At 40.3% G+C, this 22,593-nt stretch overlaps 1 protein-coding gene and 1 long non-coding RNA gene across 15 annotated transcripts in view; one reads left to right on the forward strand and one right to left on the reverse strand.

The window, feature by feature from the left end:
- auts2a (activator of transcription and developmental regulator AUTS2 a) overlaps positions 1 to 22,593 on the forward strand; it is a 359,733-nt gene that overhangs the window by 85,776 nt on the left and 251,364 nt on the right. Inside the window, exon 1 of one of the 14 annotated variants that reach the window (XM_008428216.3) lies at positions 12,297 to 12,586. The exons of the other annotated variants lie outside the window; for them this stretch is intronic. Coding sequence (XP_008426438.1) covers positions 12,539 to 12,586 — 48 coding nt within the window. The 5' untranslated portion in view covers positions 12,297 to 12,538. Of the gene's footprint in view, positions 1 to 12,296; positions 12,587 to 22,593 lie in introns of those variants that run through there. 14 annotated transcript variants of the gene reach the window in all.
- On the reverse strand, positions 1,529 to 2,366 carry LOC145554797 (uncharacterized). The gene is made up of 3 exons (XR_014090803.1): positions 2,289 to 2,366; positions 1,907 to 1,978; positions 1,529 to 1,596 (listed from the first exon to the last, which is right to left on the reverse strand). It is a non-coding gene; the product is annotated as an uncharacterized LOC145554797 (long non-coding RNA).

A 22,593-nucleotide genomic window follows, 5' to 3' on the forward strand; every position in this document is an offset into this window, starting at 1 on the left:
GGTTCAAGAGACGAGGATAGTGATCCCATTGGTTCTTCACCGACAGTTTTGTTAGGATGAGCAGAAACCTGTGGAGAAGACAGCAAACGAGTCATTAAGATTAATATAATATTCACTTCAAGTTAGAACACTATAGAGAGACACTGTATAAAGAGCTAATGTAAAGCTAGGCAAGTTGTTTGGCAATAGTATTTTAAGCAAGGTCCTATTGATTGACAACAATATTACTCTATGGGTCATCTATACACAGTCCTCATAATGTTGTCCCCTGACAGGAATAAACATTGCTGGGACTGTGTCTACACTCTCAAAAACCCATGTCCACTAAAATACCTGTCAGACAAATTACAAAGATTTCCAAGTCGGACAGCTGTTCACCTGTGGTACAAGAGATGAGGACAGTGATCCCATCGGATCATCACCTACAGTTTTGTCAGGGTGAGCAGAAACCTGTGGAAAAGACAGCAAACGAGTCATCAAGATTCATTTAAAATTAACACCAAGGTACAACACTATTGAGTAACACTGTATATAGAGCTATGGGAAAGCTAGATAAGTTGTTTGGCAATAGCATTTTAAGCAAGGTGCTAGTGATTGCCAACAATATTACTCTTCGGGTCAGCTATACACAGTCCTCATTATGCTGTCCCTTCACAGGAACAAGCATTGCTGGGACTGTGTCTACACTTTCAAAAACCCATGTCCACTAAAATACCTGTCAGACAAATTACAAAGATTTCAAAGTCAGACAGCTGTTCACCTGTGGTTCAAGAGACGAGGATAGTGATCCCATTGGTTCTTCACCGACAGTTTTGTTAGGATGAGCAGAAACCTGTGGAGAAGACAGCAAACGAGTCATTAAGATTAATATAATATTCACTTCAAGTTAGAACACTATAGAGAGACACTGTATAAAGAGCTAATGTAAAGCTAGGCAAGTTGTTTGGCAATAGTATTTTAAGCAAGGTCCTATTGATTGACAACAATATTACTCTATGGGTCATCTATACACAGTCCTCATTACGCTGTCCCCTGACAGGAACAAGCATTGCTGGGACTGTGTCTACACTTTCAAAAATCCATGTCCACTAAAATACCTGTCAGACAAATTACAAAGATTTCCAAGTCGGACAGCTGTTCACCTGTGGTTCAAGAGATGAGGACAGTGATCCCATCGGATCATCACCTACAGTTCTGTCAGGGTGAGCAGAAACCTGTGGAAAAGACAGCAAACGAGTCATCAAGATTCATTTAAAATTAACACCAAGGTAGAACACTATTGAGTAACACTGTATATAGAGCTATGGGAAAGCTAGATAAGTTGTTTGGCAATAGCATTTTAAGCAAGGTGCTAGTGATTGCCAACAATATTACTCTTCGGGTCAGCTATACACAGTCCTCATTATGCTGTCCCCTGACAGGAACAAGCATTGCTGGGACTGTGTCTACACTTTCAAAAACCCATGTCCACTAAAATACCTGTCAGACAAATTACAAAGATTTCCAAGTCGGACAGCTGTTCACCTGTGGTTCAAGAGATGAGGACAGTGATCCCATCGGATCATCACCTACAGTTCTGTCAGGGTGAGCAGAAACCTGTGGAAAAGACAGCAAACGAGTCATCAAGATTCATTTAAAATTAACACCAAGGTAGAACACTATTGAGTAACACTGTATATAGAGCTATGGGAAAGCTAGATAAGTTGTTTGGCAATAGCATTTTAAGCAAGGTCCTAGTGATTGCCAACAATATTACTCTTCGGGTCATCTATACACAGTCCTCATAATGCTGTCCCTTCACAGGAACAAGCATTGCTGGGACTGTGTCTACACTCTCAAAAACCCATGTCCACTAAAATACCTGTCAGACAAATTACAAATATTTCCAAGTCGGACAGCTGTTCACCTGTAGTTCAAGAGATGAGGACAGTGATCCCATCGGTTCATCACCTACAGTTCTGTCAGGTTGAGCAGAAAACTGTGGAGAAGACAGGAAACGAGTCATTAAGATTAATTTAAAATTAACACCTAGGTAGAACACTATTGAGTAACACTGGCAATAGAGCTATGGTAAAGCTAGGAAAGTTGTTTGGCAATAGTATTTTAAGCAAGGTCCTAGTGATTGCCAACAATATTACTCTTCGGGTCATCTATACACAGTCCTCATAATGCTCTCCCCTGAAAGGATTAAGCATTGCTGGGACTGTGTCTACTCTCTCAGAAACACATGTCCACTAAAATGCCTGTCAGAAAATTTACAAAGATTTCCAAGTCGGACAGCTGTTCACCTGTGGTTCAAGAGGCGAGGATAGTGATCCCAACGTTTCTTCACCTACAGTTCTGTCAGGGTGCGCAGAAACCTGTGGAGAAGACAGCAAACGAGTCATTAAGATTAATTTATTATTGACTTCAAGTTACAACACTATAGAAAGAGGTATGGTAAAGCTAAGCAAGTTGTTTGGCAATAGTATTTTAAGCAAGGTCCTAGTGATTGCCAACAATATTACTCTTCGGGTCATCTATACACAGTCCTCATAATGCTGTCCCCTGACAGGAATAAGCATTGCTGGGACTGTGTCTACACTCTCAAAAACCCATGTGTACTAAAATACCTGTCAGACAAATTACAAAGATTTCCAAGTCGGACAGCTGTTCACCTGTGGTTCAAGAGATGAGGACAGTGATCCCATTGGTTCATCACCTACAGTTCTGTCAGGGTGAGCAGAAACATGTGGAGAAGACAGCAATTGAGTCATTAAGATTAATTTAATATTGACTTCACGTTAGAACACTATAGAGAGACAATGTATAAAGATCTATGGTAAAGCTAGGAAAGTTGTTTGGCAATAGTATTTTAAGCAAGGTCCTATTGATTGCCAGCAATATTACTCTTCGGGTCATCTATACACAGTCCTCATAATGCTGTCCCTTGACAGGAACAAGCATTGCTGGGACTGTGTCTACACTCTCAAAAACCCCATGTCTACTAAAATACCTGTCAGACAAATTACAAAGATTTCCAAGTCGGACAGCTGTTCACCTGTGGTTCAAGAGATGAGGACAGTGATCCCATCGGATCATCACCTACAGTTCTGTCAGGGTGAGCAGAAACCTGTGGAAAAGACAGCAAACGAGTTATTAAGATTCATTTAAAATTAACACCAAGGTAGAACACTATCGAATAACACTGTCAATAGAGCTATGGAAAGCTAGGAAAGTTGTTTGGCAATAATATTTTAAGCAAGGTCCTAGTGATTGCCAACAATATTACTCTATGTGTCATCTATACACAGTCCTCATAATGCTGTCCCTTGACAGGAACAAGCATTGCTGGGACTGTGTCTACTCTCTCAGAAACACATGTCCATTAAAATGCCTGTCAGAAAATTTACAAAGATTTCCAAGTCGGACAGCTGTTCACCTGTGGTTCAAGAGATGAGGATAGTGATCCCATCGGTTCATCACCTACAGTTCTGTCAGGGTGAGCAGAAACCTGTGGAGAAGACAGCAATTGAGCCATTAAGATTAATTTAATATTGTCTTTACGTTAGAACACTATAGAGAGAAACTGTATAAAGAGCTATGGTAAAGCTAGGAAAGTTGTTTGGCAATAGTATTTTAAGCATGGTCCTAGTGATTGCCAACAATATTACTCTTCGGGTCATCTATACACAGTCCTCATTACGCTGTGCCCTGACAGGAATAAGCATTGTTGGGACTGTGTCTACTCTCTCAAAAACCCATGTCCACTAAAATACCTGTCAGATAAATTACAAATATTTCCAAGTCAGACAGCTGTTCACCTGTGTTTCAAGAGATAAGGACAGTGATCCCATCGGTTCTTCACCTGCAGTTTTGTCACAGTGAGCAGAAACCTGTGGAGAAGACGCCAAACGAATCATTAAGATTCATTTAATATTAACTTCAAGATAGATTAACACTATATACAGAGCTAAGGCAATGCTAGGTAATCCAATTGGCCAAAGTATTTTTAGCAAGGCCCTCGTGATAGAAAACAATATTACTCTTCGGGTTATCTATGCACAGTCTTAGGAATTCTGTGCCTTGTCAGGAATAACCATTGCTGGGACTGTGTCAAGCACACACCTTAGGAGTAGACAGCAAACAGTTCAATGAATAAGGAAAATAAAGAATAAATAGCTCCAAAAGTGTTCTTAAAACAATCGTGGAAATTAACATAGGACTGCACTTCTCTTAACCTCAGTTGCAGCTGGTTTCATATTTTCATATTTGTTTAACTTACCCAACAAAATAGCCTACAAAATATTTTGAAAGCACTAGTTAATAAGGAAAACATCAAAAAAGGTTTAAATCACACCATGTGAAACTGTTGAATGATCTGGCTATTTAAACTTTCTTATGAAAAAACTTCTGGTAATATTTATTTATTTATTTTTACATTAACTGCACCATAAATTGCAAAAAAGAGATATGGATTATGAGCTATGCACTGTGAATTATTGTGTTCTATAATGAAATTATTCTTGAACATTTATAAAATGAATATGTAAAACAGTAAACAAGGTTAGCTGCACATGCTAACATCATAACTGAAGTGAGCAGCCATTAGCCCATGTTGCCATTTTTGTTTCTAGTTGGCATTGACTCAATTTTAAGACAAATGTAACATTCTAATTCCTGTTTTTAAATGGTCATTCCATTTAACACATGGCGTGTTTAAACCTTGTTCTAAGTGGTCACCTGTTCTCAACACAAGCTAGCTTTTGCTCATTAGCGGTGCCTTAATTAGGAAGTGCTGCATGAAAATATATGTCGGTCACATTGCAAATATCAGTAAAACTTTGCCAACCTTGCTTGTGTTCAAATTACTTTAAGAAAGACTTACCTACATACTTCTCCACATCCGTCCAAGTTGCAGCGCAGAATTGTTCATTCCTCACAGAGAGCGCAACATCAGTCTTGGGAGGAAAATGACAGAGGGGGAGGGGTTAAAGCTCCACCCCTTTTCCTCTCTCCAATTAGGTGTTCTTTGATGAACAAATAATTCACTAGGTTTTGTGATAGATTTATTATTTATCCACTACCGTAGACCTTTATGAAAGTGATTTCCAAAATTATTACAGGTGTCATTTCCATAGTGACCAAAGTTATATAGTATGTGCAATTGTGTATATCAGGGGTATTCAATTCATGATATCTTAGCAATATTTCATGATGCCAAGGTCTGAAGAGAAAAATAAAATATATACAACTTAAAATTTAGTAGCTGGGCAGTTTTTTCAGTGTCTGCATGCCTTGATTTGCTTTTCAAATTGAATGGATTCTGTCATATTCAAGTACTTTTTGACAATATTTATTGTCATGAAACAGGGAGCTGAATATGTATGTCTGATTTCTCATGTTTGATGTTCTCTCATTCACTGAGTAAAAGTAGGATGTCAAGTCAAAAGAAGAACCTAAGTAAAACAAGAAAACTGCATGTTCACAAGTGAATGACCTCAGAAAAAAACTAATAGAAGAAAGCTTGATTTATATTTTTGTTTACCATCTGGACTTAAACTATTTAAAAATGAACATATTTTATAACTGAACATTTTTAGACTTATGATCACTTATTTTGCTTTCAGTGACAGAAGTGAGTGCATGCTTGTCATGCCAGAATTTTAACCTGTGCTAGAATGATGTCAGAACCAGTCTCATGCATGTGTGGATGTGCTCATTGGTGAGCCAGGAACAATATTTGGTTTTTATAATATTCATTGTGGAGAAAGCTGGCTCACAGTTGTGTGTGGAACCAAATATAATTAAGATTTGCAGGGCTACTTACCTCAGAGCTGTGAAAGCTTTGAGAATAGTAGCCCTTTGGAGCCAGAACGTGTAAGGATCAGTCCTTACAGATTGTTCCTTCAGGGATAAATCTGCTTAGATTGTAAAAGCTGTGCCAGTAAATCAGACAGTGCTCAACAAGATTTTAGGTTGCTATTTTTGTTTTGGTTCAGTTTTGGGTTTGCATAAGACATAATTTTAGTCTAGATGCAGACCAGCGTCCGCCTATTAGTGACCTCTGGTATATATATTGATCTCATTGGGTCTTTATTCAATTAAATTTAAAAATAGTTTGCTTATTCAAAAAGGAAATTAAATGTTGATGTAACTAATTAAGGAGTTATGATAGATTGTGGCCAAGAAAGATCTCCTGTAGCAGTCCGTTTTACAACCAATCTGAAGAAACATCTGGCTGAAGAGATTCAGATTTGAAATAATGGGATGGTCAGCATTGTCTAAAACATTTTTTTTGATTTTATGCAAAATCCCTTTGTGGATCATGATCTTCAGTCATCCCCAGCCACAGCCTCTTGTCCATCTCTGATACATCCCCCAACTGCAGAGTCATTCGAGTAGTTTCATAGGTGACAGAAGTCAGACTTATGCTGGAAGCATGACGTGTACTGAGTGAAAAGGAATGGTGAGAGTACAGTGCCCTGTGGAGCTCCTGTGTTGCTGACCACCTGGTTAGACACACAGTCCTTCAGTCTCACAAACTGTGGTCTGTTTGTGAGGTAGTCATAGATCCAGTTGATTGTTGGGGGCTCCATCTGTGTCTTCTGGAGTTTCTCACAGAGCAGATCAGGCTGAATTGTGTTAAATGCACTTGAGAAATCAAAGAACATGATCATCAAAGTGCTGCCTGCTTTGTCCAGATGACAGTGGGTTTGATAAAGCAGGTGTATGATGGCATTATCAATTCCAACTCCATGGCAATAAGCAGGTAAGACAGACTATTTCAAGATGAACCTCTCAACCTTGCACACCTGCTCAGGCTTCTTCCCCACCAGAGAGGTGACATTCCACATCCCAAGAGCCAGCTTCTGTAGCCAGGGGTCAGATTCTTGGTTCTCCTCTATCAAAAGAGGAACATTGGTTACCTTCCTGACTAAGGCCCTTATCTCCTGATCACTCAATTTAGACAACCAACAAGCTCTATAGAGAGCCCTAGTTGTTCCAAACTGATTCCATTTATGAATGAAGGAGGCCACTGAGCTCATTGGGGACTTCAAAGCAACATAATTTTTAATATCCTTCCCCAGATGTTTGCCTCAAAACAATGCTGTCTCTGAGGTCTACAGACAATGTATTTGATTTCATGCTTGGTGTTTGCATACAAACATTGTCCATTTTGGGACTTTATAAAGACAGGTGTGTGCCTTTCCAGATCTAATCAAATTAACAGAATTCATTACAAGTGGACTCTATTTAAGTTCTAGAACTTAATCTCTGCAATTATCAGTAAAAATAGCTCTATTTTGAGCTTCATGATAAAGGCTGTGAATACTTATGTATTTAAATGTAATTTGTTAGTAATTCTGTTTTTAGTTAGTTTGCAAAAATCACACACTTTTTCACACATCGTGTCATAATAGGACATTTGTGTTATCAATCTTGAGGAAAGGGATTAATACAATTTGGAAAAAAGTTATAACAACCAAACATAAAAAAAGTGAAACGTTGTGAATACTTTCCAGATTCACTGTATATATGGATAAAAAGGTGTTATCCAGAAATGTTCACACAACCTCTGACAAGTCTAAGTCTCTTCTTAGTAAAATTAAAATTTTCTCATCAAATCTCCAACCTCTAGTGAGTTGCATCACTGTAGATTAGGATTTAGTTGGGTAAGGTTTGTCCCTACACCTAAACTATTACATTTGCATGTGATAATTATCTTCCAATCTCCCAATATTTATTAACAGCTATCTTTTAATCATTCAACATTTAATTTACTATCCAAAAATATGCTATGGTCAGTAATACCATATTATTAGGCCACTGACATTTTTAGTCTCGATATTATTAATCCTCTTACATCCTTCAGTATACTATAAAACCATAGATTAAAGATTAACTTTGCTGAAATGAATCACCCAACAGCAAGCTACAGATTTAGTACCTCTAAAATAATCAGTGTTTTAATTTAGCCAGATTTGCATTCAATAAAGTAGCATATTTTAAGGAGAATTGTTATCTAACACACATTTTCCCCACAAAAACCTTCATTACAGGGACTCCCATGTGCTAGCCAATCAGCGTGTCTAAAAAAATACACATGTGTGAATTATTCATGAGCAAGTGCAATACCCAAAGTTACCACCCGGGGCGCCATATCGATACACAGGTTATACACAAATGTCATGTAAATGTGAATTATTGGGACTTTGCCTGATTTTTGGAATTTAACCCTTTGGCATCCATTAAAACCCCCTCCAATCATTTTTACGTTGCAAGAATTATGAGGACATCGGCACTGTCCCACTAATTCAAAATGTCCCGTTAGTGTTGCGTGTATACAGGCGAAATGTCCTGTTAATTCACCTGTGCCAACACACACACACACGCACACACACACACACACACACCCTGCCCCCAGCAACAAAGAGTCTAGGAAACCTGCTGTTTGTTTTTCTTCTGATTAGACCAACCACAGAGGATAAGCCCACCTGACAAGACCTGACTACTGGCCCTCTGAAAGGAATATCTAAAGAAACCATACACAAAAGAAGGGGTTACAGACTTCTGACTTATATAGGGAGATCACCACCACCCAACTACATTTTCTGTTTATATAATTATTAGCTTCTTTGTACATAATCGTCCTGCTCAAATATGACAATAATTCATGAGATTTCATTTCCATAATGACATTTTTTGAGACTGAACTTGCTTTAGACGCTTAGAACTATCCTTTGCTCTTGGCCGTTAGCTTTAGCCTCACTTCGTTGCAGCTCAGGATGTGGAATCTAATTGGTCCAAAATCGGCTTTGCTAGCCAACTTTGGCTCTTCACTCGCAACAATTCTTTTGAAGCATTTACTTTTTACCTTATAGTAGACGATGGAATTGAATTTAATGTTTTACGTAATGTGCTTTGACTGAATTTTTAGTTGATAATCTGTCTGTTCGCATAAAAAAAACACAAAAAAAATACCATAAAAATTAGATCATAGGTCAGAGGGGCGCAGCGAGACCGGAGTTGTTTTCAGTGACTGTAATTAGTTCCTAAGTAGTCCCAGGTCTGTTTCCCTGGCTCCCCCGTCGTCAGCTTCAGGTATCTGCAGACTGAGAATAGCACTACCCATTTCAGGCTACACACCGACTCCATAAACACAAAGCAGTAAACAAGTACAACAAGTACAACAAAACGAGCATGTTTTGTGTGGCGTCCTCCCTGTTGTTTCAGTATGGCAGCGTGTTCTGCCAGTCCTTCTTATGCACTGGCACTGGCTTGGGGCTAAAAGTGTTGCTAAGCCAATTATGTCTTCATGGATGCTAACACAGTGGCACTACTGAGAGCAATCGCCTTTGTTTATAAGCCTCTGTTATGCTATGATAGAAAGGTTACCTCTGTTTAACTCTGGAGCTGCCAAATTTGGTTAAATACTGCGGGGTACAGGAGCCCATTTTAGCTGGCAGCCTTCTTAAGCCATTGTGAGATGTGACATAATTATATACACACAAGTGTTTTCTGTTTGGACTTCGGGTCCTCTGTGCTGAGGGGAGTGGCAGAATGTAAACATTGGCTGGGTGGCCCTCTCTTTGTGCTGGGCTCGAGCCTTTTTAGTCTGTAAGCATTCACACTTGGTGTTTAAAGGTCCGCTTCATTCTGCTCACTTTCTCCTGCAGAAACCTTTCAAACACTTCGCCGCTTGCTTTGCTCACATATTCGATATTGAACTGAAATGCTTTGAGGTCAGAATTAACAAATATACTACGTGGTCTTCTCGGGTCATTGATATGGTAAATGACCTTTTCAGCCATTTACCATGCGTAGCTCTTTATCAAGTCCAGACTCCAAAGCAACTGCATTCAGTCATATGCACACACACACACACACACACGCATTTACACGCTGATGGTGGCAAGCTTCTGGATTTTAGCTACAGCTGAAGTCTGGCCAAAACTGAGGCTGGCATGCAAGCCCTCTGACCACCACCAGCAGAATGAAGTAACTGAATTAAGTAATATTAAAGCCACATTATGCTATAAATTGGGACTATGAAGCAGCTGTGTAACCTTCACATGTTATAAAAATATGTCAAATATGACTTAAAAGAGATTTGACCTCGTAATTTCACAGCTTCAAATTGAGTCTCTGTCTCTTTAAGAAACTCCTGCTCTTTCTGAATCTCCGCCTTCAGGAAGTCGTCACATCATCGCTCCTCTTTGACAATTTGTTCCACCGTTTCACTGAGAAGTAGTTAGTATATTGAGCTCAGCAGATGTGCAGCTCCACCAGGTGTTTGCTAATTGCTGTTGGCTAGTCTGAAGGAGCCGAGTGGGGGGGGAATTTTCTGGGAGGGCTGCTTTGTAGCGCAGATGCTCGGAAGCTGAGAAACTGCCGTTCAGAGGAGGAACTGCATCCTTGAAGGTGGCACTCTGTCCCTCCTAGCGTTTTGCGTGGCTGAATGGTTGCCATGGGAAACTAAAAGATTTTTTAGACATTAATAAAATGATCAAAGCAACACTATAGGTATGTTTTTGATGACTGGATAACATTATAGCATGATGCAAAGCTCAAAAAAGCAGATTTTATGTAACGCTGCCCCTTTAAATTGCAAACAAGTAGACTACTAATTAGATGACTTGTAAAAGAAATTGGCAGAGCTGGATTTTTTTTGTAGGGGAATCACATTATAGAGGACTGGATTCAAATGTAGACCACACTTTTTAGATTGTTGTCAGTAACAAATTGAACGCATGCATCGTTCTCCTTCCACTCTAGTCGTGCGCTACTTGTGTTGGCGTAACACATACAGCACGTTCTCAGTAAAATAAATAGAATTTTGTAGGTGTAATGGTACAAAATGTGAAAAAGGCCAAAAGGAACACACAGTTCTTGTAAAATATTAGATCACTGATTCCTTTAAGATTTTAATAATGAATTAAGAAGCTCTTTCACACACTTATTGAATCATATGTTTTACTTGATGAAAACTAGTCATTGGATGTTTATTCAGGTTTCAGAGTCGTCTGTACAATATGAAATGAGCCACCTACACTACTACTCCTTTTATTTCCTTTTCACTAATGAAGTGCTGTGTTGTGCTTTGGTGTATTATGGTAAAATGAAAGAAAAAAACAAACATAATTATACAGGTCACTCTAACAGTTAGGCTTCAAAAACATGCTGAATATCTTTTATGTATATCAAATCTCCTGTTCATCAGTCCATCCATCTAGCATCTATAGTCTGTGATTTTAAAACAATTTTCAGTTGCTAAAAAAAAAATTAAGTCCAAATTCCAGACTTTTCCATGCAGTTTATTCTGTTTTCAATAATAAAAATAAAACTTCAGTGAAAATTTATACAAGATATCTTTGCAGTAATAAGAGTGTTCATACGACATAGTCTCATTTCTGGAAAAAAGATAAATAAATAATGGAACATAAATACTCATTACTTCAAAAATATCTTGCATAAATTTGCATTGAAGTTTTGTTTTTTATTATTTAAAACATAATAAAAGGCATAGCAATTTGACTTGATTTTTAATTTTTTTTTAGCTGACTTCTGTGTGGAAAATGGTCATCAACACGCAGAGCTTCTCAAAAGGGAAGTGTTCATCTGTTTGCTTTGTTAAAACTTACCCTGACAGCTAAAATAACATAAATCCTAAATTTAGTCAAATGTTATGCGAGTCAGGTTAGGTTCAGTTTAACACATCCTATGTTGAGTTGTGTGAGAAAGCCAGAATGCTCCACAGCTTTTCCCTAGGACCGCGCCTCACCTGATCTCAGGAAATCCTGATTTATTCAAACATCTTGGAGACAAATTTATTCGGCAGTCTGAACACGTCGAGTCTGTGGCATCTTTGAGGTCAGACCGGCATCAGGGCCGCTGTCTGTGCGAGTCATAAAGCCGGCAGCCAAACTTCAGAGGGCAAAGAAACTGACTGAAACAGATAGAGAACGGGGTTGAATGGGGTCAGGCTGAAAGAGCTTACCGATGCATAAAACGGAGCGATAAGAAGCAACCGAGAGGACACATTGACTGGACTTAAAGGGGAAATGTTTAAAAAAAAAAACTGCCAAAGAGGCAGAAGGAGGAAGCCAAGAGAGGACAGAGAGAAAATAAACTTTGAACAAGAGGGAGAGAGATGAGGTTGCTCGAGTCTTAAGAGTTTGCCTCTCTGAAGAAAAACATCTCTGCGCTGCTTCCCTGCTGGCATCTGCCAACACCGCTGAACACAGCCGAAGCCCATCTGAGGAGCTCTGTTGTCAGCCTTCCAACCCTGCCACACACACACACTCACGCACACACACCACCCGACCGCACACTACCCTACACCACTAAGTCGAGGGAGTGAAACAAACAGTACAGTAGCAGGCTCAGAGCCTTGAAGTCAGAGACGGAGCGAGAAGGAACCCACACAAAGACCTGCAGGATAAAGAAAGCCGAAACATTTCAGTGGCACAGCACAGATCATTAACCGTCCGCCGTGTTTGGAGGAGACTTTGACATTCTTTGCTTACTGGAGCTTTCACAAACTGACGGCAGGAGGATGATCAAGTCAAGTTGGTTTTATGTCAAGTTCAAGTACAACGAGAAGGTGAGTTCTGTGCACTTCCTTTTTTTCTGTACTCCACTACATGCCATGGTGAATACCTGTGCATACGACCATCGGACATGTTGCACACACTCTCTGCAGCTATGTTTGTTGGGGGGTTTTTTCACTTTAGCCAATAGACAACTTTAATGTCTTGCTGCTTAGCTTGCTCAGTGTACAGGTACTACTGTACTGTGGTTGTATTGATGTACAGCGCTTGTATTAAATGTGTTACTTCATGACATTTTAACCGTCCTAATTCAGTGATGAAGTAAATGAACGTAAAACCTTCAGTTTTATGAATGTAATATTTCGTCCACAACGACCCCCCCCTCCCACCCACCCTCCAGTTTAGCCGTGACACGTCGTGATGTAGCACAGCGATAAAGTTTGAGTGCTCACAGTGATGTCATTGTCTGGACAGTAGATCCTGTGTCATGTACTGTGACGAAAACATCTACAGTTTCTGCAGCCAGACATCATCTGAATCGGCCAGTAGAAACCATCTGGACTGTATTCCTTGTTTTGTCTCTCAAACGGTTTTGATGCTAACTGATCAAGTTCTGCGTTCAGCGTCAGGTGTCTGCCCCGTTGGCTTGACAAAGCTATCTCATTACATCAAACACGGCCGAACAGCAGCCCCGCTCAGTGCTAGTGCAACTGTACCTCTTTAAAGCCAGTTTAAAGATGCATCATTAAAAAAAAAAAAAAAAACCTTATGAGATGCCATGTGTCCACATGGGAGCATCTGTTAGTGCCCGAGGTGCTTTCTTTCCATCTGGTCTTCCATTTTGTACTTAATCAGCTTTGAGGTGCAGAAGTGAGAAGATGGCCGTTATGTTTTTACAACTCTGATCAGTGACGCTTAAGAAATGTTAGAAAAATGATGATACCTGCACCACTATTAGGCCAGGGTGTGTTTAGGGTCATGTATTCTAAGTTTACGACCTCACATAGAACTTTGTACATTGGCCAAAAGGTTGAGTTCATTGGATTTTCACTTGGCAATCTTTCTTAAGGTCAGATTTGTGAAGTACGTAACGATAGGCTGTCCTGTCCGCAGAAATCCCTCAACATCACCTATGGATCTCTGCAACTCCAGTCTTTACTACATTTAAAACAGAAAACTGTTTAGTTTATTACTTTTAGAAATTGTGGGGTACTCATTACCTTAGATCAACATTTAGCTCCTTCTGTAAACTGTGGAGTGCTTTTTTACTTTAGACCAACATTTAACTTTATACTTTTGATATTGGAGCAAAACTTAGAGAAACTCCTGTTAGCTTACAAATCTAGAACAGCCTTTGAATGTACCGTCTACTTTACACCATCCAACATGGAGAACCAACATCTACTTTTATCTGAACAAGAATTTGTACTTTTACCTTTTTGTCTTTCTTTTTGTTTTGTTTTGTTTATATTTCCTTCTAGTTCATGTAAAGCAATTTGAACTGAACTGCCTTCTTGCTGAAAATGTGCTATATAAATAAAATTACCAGGGATGCATAATATTATCAGTATGGTATCGGACGATATTAGTTGTAAAATTTTATATCAGACTTCAACCATTCTGTCAAAAATAATTCACTGATATAAAAGTGATATAAAACCTATGACAATTAATCAAATTTTATTTGTGTAGCACATTTCAGCAGCAAGGCCTTTCAATTTGCTTTACATCATAATAAACACAAAAACACAAAGTCATGCAACATGGAATCAACAATCAAAACATTACATTAAGTCAAGTGTCATCGTTAAATTTGTAATTGATTACGTTTCAAATGCAACTCTATGATTCCTGCAGCACAGCACAAGGTCATAAGAAACTTTTGGGTATTAATGCACGACAGATGTGCTTTTCACTTGTGGCTTGTGAACGGGTTGAGTTTTGCTTTTGCATTTGGTAGCAGGCTAAATCGACAAAGATAATGCAGTATTTTAATACCACAGTAGATCAAGCCATATAGTTGCAGTAAGAAGCTATAGGAAAATAAATATCGATAATCAGCCAAATGAGTTTTAGTATGTCGGCATATCGGATGTGGACCAAAAATCCAATATCACGCATCCCTAAAAATGACCTTACCTTACGGTGAGTTCCACTTCTAGCTCGTAGATGCATCACTGCTCCAGCACACCTGAATCAAATGATGGTTAATGACCAGGTCTTCACAAACCTTGCTGGCGCATCAAGAAGTTAGTTCATTCTGTTGATTCAGTCGTGTTGGTCCAGCCTGTAATAAGGCGCTGTAAGTAATCCTACACATCACAGCCCTTACATGAAAAGACTTTTATTCAAACTTGAGTCTTCCATCAGAAACAACATTTTGCTTTAAAAATGAGATACTTGAGCAGGTGTCGTTTTTGAAAACAATTCACAGCATCTGTGCAAAGCCTTTGTGTTGTTCGATCTTTTACGAAACGCTGAACATGTAATTGCCATTTCTTTAGTTTCAGAGTTTGCTACACCGAAAGCAGGATCATGTGAAAGACAAATGTTTCTTTAAAACAGAAACAACAGCGGAGACAAGTTTAAGCGAACATGGGTGTTTTCTGGCTGTGTCTAGTGTAAAAGTGAAAGAAAAGAGGTTAGTGTCATTCCCAATACGCTCTGCAAAACAGGTGAGAACATTTTCTATTCATATTTGATTAAAGGGAGGAGGAGGAGAATAATGGAGGGAATTGAAATTGAAGAAGGTGAGAAAGGATGGTTTGAGGGATTTTTTTTTTTTTTGTTTGTTCAATTTTAGGTGTGAAGAAAAAAAATAATGGTCATGTTGAGATATAACAATATTTGTTGAGCTCTAATTAGCACCTTCTGGATCAATTGCAGGAGCTTGAGAATGCACCGACGGTGCTGTGAAAAAGTCTTTGCACTCCTTGCAGACTCCTCATGTTTGGCTTTTATCTGTCCCATTTAAATGTTTCACTTGATCAAACGAATTTCAATACAAGGGAAAAATATATCCAAACTAATTACGCTTTTAGTTTACCTCATGTTGTCAGATGCGTTCTAATTTAAGTGATTTCTTGATTCTGTAGATCTGGATATATTCAGACCTGGGTGTTTGTAGTAAAATCCAACCAAAATGTGTGTAATCACAGCTAATTCACAATATGACAAAAAAGATGTATATCTTCGTCCCGCTGCGATTCTTAAATATGTTGCTGATGATCCGAACCTTTCAGATTTGATAACGTGGTTAGAGGAACGGTACGATGGTGTGTCGGCGCAGGGAGAACTGTGCCAGAATATGCAGTGGTCTGCTTCCCTGCTCCCAGCTGTATTGCCTCAGGAGCAACCAGCCACTGTGCGATTACTGTCTGATTGACAGGCTCGCTCTCAACAGAGTGGGAATAGGAAGTGACCTTAAACAAGCACTGCCATTTTTGAGTGCCTGCCGCCCCATCAGCTCCTCAGCTCTCTCGAGCCGAGAGGAGGGGCACGGAGCTTTGTTGCCTCTGGGTCAAGAACACAGGGTCATCCAACTATGGGGTAAGGGTAATTGCTACCCCTGTGTGTGGGCTTGCTTCCTGAAGTGAGAGTGGGTTGCAGCGGCTGGTTGGGAGGCAGGAGGTGGGTTGTATTTCTCTCAGTGGAAAGAGAGCACAGCACCGAGGTCCTGCTCTGTGTGTCTGTTCACTGCTCTTTGTCTGCTTAGACTGGGCCAGGAACCCCAATGGGCCAACTCTGGGGCCACAAAGGGCAAACAGCGACCTGTCTCACTCTGGATTAATTCAATTTAGCACACACTGTTGTGTTATTGAAGTGGTAACTCTGGCCTTTCTCTTGGCCAGATGGCTGTTTTCTGAAATAAAACGTTTTATTGTAAGCCTCTTTGTTGATGGTTGATCTAAGGTACACTGGCAAAAGTAGTACATCTAAACTGTAAAATAGCTTTATTTAAAGTGGATGAGAAGTAAGATAAATGCTACATACGATAGTCTTTGCATGTCTAATAGAGCTATTTGATCATTAATCACTGATCAAAGGTTTAACATGTAACTTTTACAAAAATGTGTTTGTTTCTTTGTTAAAACTGTGACAGTTTATTAAGAGACAGATAATCTGTGGAAATAAGTTCCTGCACCTCCACCTAGTGTTGCTGTTACAAAAAACCACCACTCCTGTTCAAAAACAACCAATCAGAGCCAGGACGAAGGTCGTAGCCCTGCCAGTCACTCTGGTGTATGTGCTGCTAAATGTGTTGGTGGCAGAGAGACAATTTACCGTTACAGGAAAACTATTTATCCGCTGTCATCGGCCATGCTGGACTAGCCTCAGCATTTGTTTGCGGCTCTGTTGTGTCGAACCAGCTGTAGCGTAGCAGAAAGGGATTGACAGCACCAAGACCCTCCCCCTGGCTCTGATTGGCTGTTTGTTAGTGGTATTTTTCTGGAGTTAGTTCTGGGAGCACGAGGAGGTTTTCAGAGATTATACTGTCACAACGTAATGAAAATCTTAACAAATATGTAAAAAAAAAAAAAATAATAAACTTTTTTGCAAAAGTTACACACTGCAGAATCATAATTAGGTTAAAAAACATGAATGCCAGTGTAGTTTCTCAGGAGGAGGTTGCCACTCACTGAGAGTTTTCCGGTTTCAAAAATAATTTTTTTTTACTTAGAAAAATAGCAGAAATATTCACCGAGTTGACTTCATACAAAAATTGAAATATAAACGTTAATTTTTGTGTTGGAAAAACTTGTTTCACTCTTTCACCAAACAGACAAACCACAACAAGCAGCTGCTTGTTAATCACAGCAGGAGGCTGAGCGGATGAGGAAGAGGGCCTAAAAAAACTAAAGAAATAACAATAGATCCACCACTAGCATAACTTTGGATCAATAGCAATAATAATTTAGCAGATAATACATTAATTTAATTCTTAACAGGCTCCAACAGGCACATAATTACATAAAAGTGTTGTGTGTAAATGTAAAATAGTTTCAGCAACTCGGCTGTCCTCAAGCCTAACGGCAACATTCTTGTACAAACACCTTATCCGAAAACTGTCTGCAACTCCGAGGCGCCCATACGATACTTCAAAAAACAGCTGAATAAGACGTCTAGCATAAACACAGCAGAGGGCTTGATTAGATTATGTTGTGTTTTTCTTCTCCCCATGCCGACAAAAGGGTTGTGCATTGACTTTCTATTTACTCTGGTTACATTCGGGGCTTGGCTTGTTGAACATAGCGGGTGAATATAATGACCATAATGAATGTGAACTATAGGGAGTGGGTTGAGGACTGTCATTAAGAGGTTTGTTGCAGTGAGGGATGATGCCACAGTATGCAACGATATAAAAGAGATGCCCTGCGCAAATTCCTCCTGGGTGGTATCATCTGTCTCAGACATAAACCCGGAGAGTTTAAACCAAAGATATACATTCCTGTGGGTCTTTTGGCAGAGAGAAAGGGAGAAAAAAAAAAAGAACTCCTTAGGTTCTGTGGGAGTGTGTTGTTGGGTGGTTTGCCTCCGTCTGTAGTTTGTAGTTGAGCGCTTCAGAGCATTTCTAATATGTTGCCATCCCAACTGAAAGAGCCGTTCCCATTTTCTCAAATAATTTATGAGGTAATCTGCATGAAAGTTTTATCCCCCCTGCCTATTCATTCACGCTTAGAGGATTTTAATGAGAGTTTATTGGAGTCATCTCAGCCAAACCAGTTTAACTTATTTATGCTTAAAAGCTAAAGCACTAAGAAGCTTACAGAACTTTCGACCTCTGCGACACTTGACGCAAAGCGGCCTGTTTTTTTTTTTTTTTTCTTTCCACTTCTGTCCCAGAAAAGCATTCCTGCTACACACGCTCATTGAAATTCTAAGAAAGTACCCCACAGCTTGCTGAAGGGATTACTGGTAAATCCTCACAAACTCCAGATGTTTTCCCAGACAGCACAGAGCAAGAAAACACCTCCCATCCCCTGTAAACATCTGTCAGACAAAAGCCTCCGCCACAGAGTAGACAACAGAAGCTTACAGCGAGTAAAGTAGTCAGATTTTTACTCTGTTAAATCTATTGTAATTCCTAATGAGATGAGTGACTTTGAACAACGTGTTGTTTGTCCGTTCATGCCTGGCTTCAAAGTGTGAAGTACATACGCTATAGATGAAAAGCTAAATGGGCGAGAAAGCTCGGGCCGATTGTTAAGCCTTAGATTCAGTTTGGCTTTTGTTCTTGCCATGGAACAGTGGATCAGATCTTTATCCTGTCTGATTTGCTCAGGGGGGTCTTTGGAGTTTGGTTGTCTGCTGTGCGGTTCTTTAGAGAATCTGGAGAAGGCTTATGACTGCGTTCCCTCAGGCATTTTGTATGGGATGCTGCAGGAGTACAGAGACAGAGATTGTCTCGAGGGCCATCAAATCTGTGAATTCTGTGAATCTGTGAATTACCAAAGAAGGAGCTGCGTCAACATTCATGGCACTACGATGAGCTTATTCCAATTGCGGGTTTGTCTCTACCAGCCCTGACCCTTGCCAAAGAGAAGACCTCAAGGAGTAGTCATGGAACAGAGAACCTTAGAGTCTTGTCTTTCCGTTTTTGCAAATGATGTGGTTCTGTTGAAGTCTTTCAGGCAATTATCTTCAGCATTTATCAGTTCACAATCAACTATGAAATAGCCGGTTCGAGAGTCGGTTCCTCTAAATCTGAGGCCATCCTTCACAACTAGAAAAGCCCGGTCTACTCTTTCCAGACGAGGCATAAGTCTTCCTCAAGGGGAGCACTTGTTCATGAGTGATGGTAGGATGGCCAGGGAAACAGATGAACAATGGATCATCACTAAAAGAACCATCCCTTGTTATCTTCATCATTCCGGAAGAACTCCTGCTGCTTTGCGTAAGGAGGAGGGAGTTGATGTGGCTCCAGTACCTTATCAGTATCTCCGAGGAAGCTGCGCCTCCCATTTGGAGGTTTTCCAGGCATGTCAAACTGGGAGAAGACATTGGCGCAGCCCTTGAACTTGCTGGAGGGAATATTTACAGTATATTCCTTCTGACCTATGAGTGCTTGAGATCTCACCAGAATGAGCTGGAGTGGGTCATGGGTCTTCTAGAGGGGAAGTCTGGTTTCCCCTCCCCTTAGCGATCCCTTCTTTAATAAGAGAAAAACAGTGGATGGACAGATGAAAAGACAGGTATAAATTTATTAAGTATCTCTGAGCCCATAACTGTCATTGGCAAATCAATTGCAGAAATACATTCAAAATGTTACTTAGTATGGTTTTAGTCTAAAGATACAACTGTATCTCTGACTCCTTGATTTGTGTAGTGTGTGTGGGTGGGTGTGTGGAGGATGGGGGGTCTGTGCGTGGGTGTGTGTGTGTGTATGATGTAAGTGGCAGTCTTCCCTGGGGTCAGGCACTGGGCAGGATCTCATATTTCCCCCACTATGTTTGTGTTAATTCGCTGGATGTAAACACTGTGAGTGGGCTGTAATAAGGCACTGCCTGCCTCTGTGTCTCTGGTCTCCGGCCTCCTCAGCGGGACGCAGAACAGACAGAGGGAGCGACTGACCACAGTCTGGATCACTCAACAATCGCAGTCCGGAGAGAAAGCAGGGGAGAGCGTGGGCCCTCGGCTCAGCCGCTGGGGACGTGCCTGACAGATGGACGGAGCGAATGAGTGGATGCTTAGCCAACTGGAAACACAACTTTAACCCACACATGCTGGATGCCTTTGCCTGTCACCTTTTATCACTGTCTTTAATACATAACCTGGAGGAAGAAAGCGGTGACGGTTTATATGTCAGTGGCTCAAGCATGGACATAAACCAACTTCACAAAAAAAGGAAAGCAGTGGTTCTTAGTAAAGTGTAAGGCCACCTGCCAACACAGCAGTCTTGCTGTAAATTGACATGTTTCTGAAATGTTACTGCAAACTGTATAATCTGGAAGGAACAGATGGCAACAAAATATCATAACGTTAACTTCTAGGGTTTCTACTTCCCCTTACAAGACAGTGTAGCATTGTTTAATGGATGATGCTGTTTACGGAGTGGTTCAGTTTGGTTTACTATGTGGAAGTCTGATCCAATTTTTTTGTTCAATAGGTCCTTATTTTCTACATTTTCCACTATTACAGTACATTAGTTACTAAAACAAAGCTTTCAGAGATGAGTTTTCTGACAATTTAAGATTTACATTTTTGCAAGTCTCAGACCTGTAAAAAGTGAAGTAAACTGATTCCGACTTCTCCTAAAGTGCCATAAAATAAACAACAGAAATACAGATAAAAATGGATCTTTATATATATATATATATATATATATATATATATATATATATATATATATATACCTGTCATCAATGTAAAACAGGGTTTCACTGCAACAAAGAAACTTTGCTGCACTCTGTGCAGCCTTATTGTCGTCTCCTGACTGTCTTGTCTAAACATGTTGTAAAACATATTTATTTTAAATATCTTTGTGCTGCCACCGACCTCCTTCTTTAACTCCTTGCCTAGTTATATTGCTGCAAGACATTATCAGCAATGCCTTGCAACACATCTGAAGAGGTCTGAAGACTTTTGCTGTATGACCGTCTCATGACTGTCCTGACTTGCTAGCAGTTTCATTTCTAGGTATCAGAGATGATATTCCACAGTAACATGTCCTGGATGACATCATCAGTATCTGGCAGCACTGCTAATCCACCTCATTTGCTTTTGCCACTCCTCTTTAAAGCTCTGTGTAGATTGATAGTTAAAAAACTAGGTAGAAAGACGTACACAGGGATCTGCAGCACCCTCTCAGGAAAGGTTCATGCTCATGCTATCCAGTAAAATCATCATTTTTGTGCTCACCGACTTCACTAGCTTTACTTTTGCCCCCGTTGGAATGCTAGGTCCTGCCTGGCTTCTGCTAACTGCTCCTGAGCAGCTCTGGTTTCGGCCTCCTGGATGACTGGGCACACGGGTGGTTCCCACAGTTCACTCGTCTGAGCTACCCTGGTACTCTGCCTCAAAGAGCCTTCTGTTGCTTAATGCACGCTCCAGTGCCAGGCCGGGTCACTTCACACAGACGTACACATACAGGGGAGGCGGCCAGGCAACGTGAGCTGTGGGAATGTCGCAGATTTCTGGAAGGACGGATCACATGCTCCTCGTTGCAAGAAAGCCGACGCCAACAATAGCGTTTTGTCTGAATGTAAACTCGTGTAAGTGTCTGGCAGTGCTGCTCTGCCCTGGCATCGCCCGCGGACACGGTCTGGTGGTCTCTTCTGCGCCAGCCTGTCCACTTAACCTGGATTTCACTCGTAATTCAACATAAACACTGCTGAAATTCTGATTTCTGCTGCCTTCTTCCCTCTGGACTTACACATTTTGTGATTGCTCTAACTTTGTTTTTAAAGACCTAGCTAACACGCAAACGTACCATAGTCTTGCAGTAGCTACTTCCATAACAATCATTGTTGTTTTGCATGTGACGGGGGTGTCGTTAGTTCACTGATCGGAAAAATCCCCTGAGACTTTTACAATTCTGATTGGCTGATTAGTGCCATACAAGTGTAAGACAGGCTAACTCTAGTTAGCTAGTGTTTTCTGATGCTTCCTTTGTAATTAGTTCTTTTTGTTCAAAGAGTCATGGAAGATCTGTTACCCCTCACTCACCTTGTTCTAAAAAAAAGGATGTTTTCTACATGTAACAACCTAAGTTTCCCTTTTTGACAAATCTTCTTCACCCTTAGCAGCAATTTTCCCCTCAGAAAACTTCCACCCTGCGAGGTGGGGAGTGTGGGCAAGGATGTGTGCGTGTGTGTGTGTGTGTGTGTGTGTGTGTGTGGGTGTGTGTGTGCGTGTGTGTGTGTGTATTGGTGTGGACCAGACGAGAGTGCATATCAAAGAGAAGGCGCCATCTGTCAGCACAGGCAGCAAACAGCTGGTAAAACGGATGCAAGATGTCTGAACAAAGACTGACAAGATGGAAGATGACAGCAAACAGATTTGCCTCTCTTTCTAGCCCTCCTGCATGAGAAAAGGTTGACCATCAGGGCTGTGAAGTCGA

The sequence above is a fragment of the Poecilia reticulata genome, chromosome 14 (genome assembly GCF_904066995.2).
Source record: "Poecilia reticulata chromosome 14, P_reticulata-male-v2, whole genome shotgun sequence".
NCBI lineage: Eukaryota > Metazoa > Chordata > Actinopteri > Cyprinodontiformes > Poeciliidae > Poecilia > Poecilia reticulata.